This window comes from Rhincodon typus, chromosome 3 (assembly GCF_021869965.1).
Source record: "Rhincodon typus isolate 14 chromosome 3, sRhiTyp1.1, whole genome shotgun sequence".
Lineage (NCBI taxonomy): Eukaryota > Metazoa > Chordata > Chondrichthyes > Orectolobiformes > Rhincodontidae > Rhincodon > Rhincodon typus.
In genome coordinates, this window is record NC_063334.1 from 44,991,954 (window position 1) to 44,992,780 (window position 827).

General features: G+C 52.5%; 1 protein-coding gene across 1 annotated transcript in view; it reads left to right on the forward strand.

Annotated features, from left to right (window-relative positions):
* LOC125487878 (zinc finger CCCH domain-containing protein 18-like) overlaps positions 1-453 on the forward strand; it is a 2,741-nt gene extending 2,288 nt beyond the window's left edge. Inside the window, exon 2 of the mRNA XM_048620404.1 lies at positions 337-453. Coding sequence (XP_048476361.1) covers positions 337-453 — 117 coding nt within the window. The remainder of the gene's footprint in view (positions 1-336) is intronic.
* The last annotated feature ends 374 nt before the right edge of the window (positions 454-827 follow it).

Genomic DNA, 827 nt, shown 5'->3' on the forward strand with positions numbered 1-827 from the left:
CACTTGACAGAGAGCGAGAGAGAGCAAGCGCGTGACAGAGAGCGAGAAAGAGAGGGCGACAGAGAGAGAATGAGTGTGTGACAGAGAGAGTGAGAGCGTGTGACAGAGAGAGGGAGAGAGACAGAGGTCAAGACAGAGAGGGAGAGAGAGCGCACAACAGGGAGCGTGAAAGAGAAATGATGAGACAGAGATAGAAAGTGAGAGAGAGAGAGCGTGACAGAGAGAGTGGGAGAGGGAGAGAGCACGACAGAGAGACTGAGACAGAGCACGCGACAGAGCAAATGAGAGAGAGAGAGTGTGACAGAGAGAGTGCGAGAGAGAGAGCGCACAACAGAGAGTCTGAGAGAGAGAGGGCGAGACAGAGATAGAGAGAGAGAGAGACGGAGAGCGAGAGCACGTGACAGAGAGCAAGAGCGTGCACGGCAGAAAGAGAGAGAGAGCAACAGCACATGACAGAGAGAGTATGCGATAGAGAGACAGAGTACAAGCGCGCAACAGAGAGAGAGACAGAGCACATGAGAGGGAGAGAGAGCACACGAAATATAGACCGAGCATGCGAGAGAGTGGAGACAGAAATAGAAAGAGAGAGAGAGCAAGAGTACATGACAAAGAGAGAGAGCAGGAGATAGAGAGAGAGAGAGCAAGAGCGCGTAGCAGAGAGACAGAGAGAGATCGTGCAACAGGAAGAGAGAGCGAGAGCAAGCGTGCAATAGAGAGAGAGAACACCTGACAGAGAGCGCACGACAGAGAGAAAAAGAGAGTGAAAGACAGCATGACAGAGAGAGCGAGAGAGAGTGTGCGACAGAAAGAGAGAGAGCGAGAGCGCG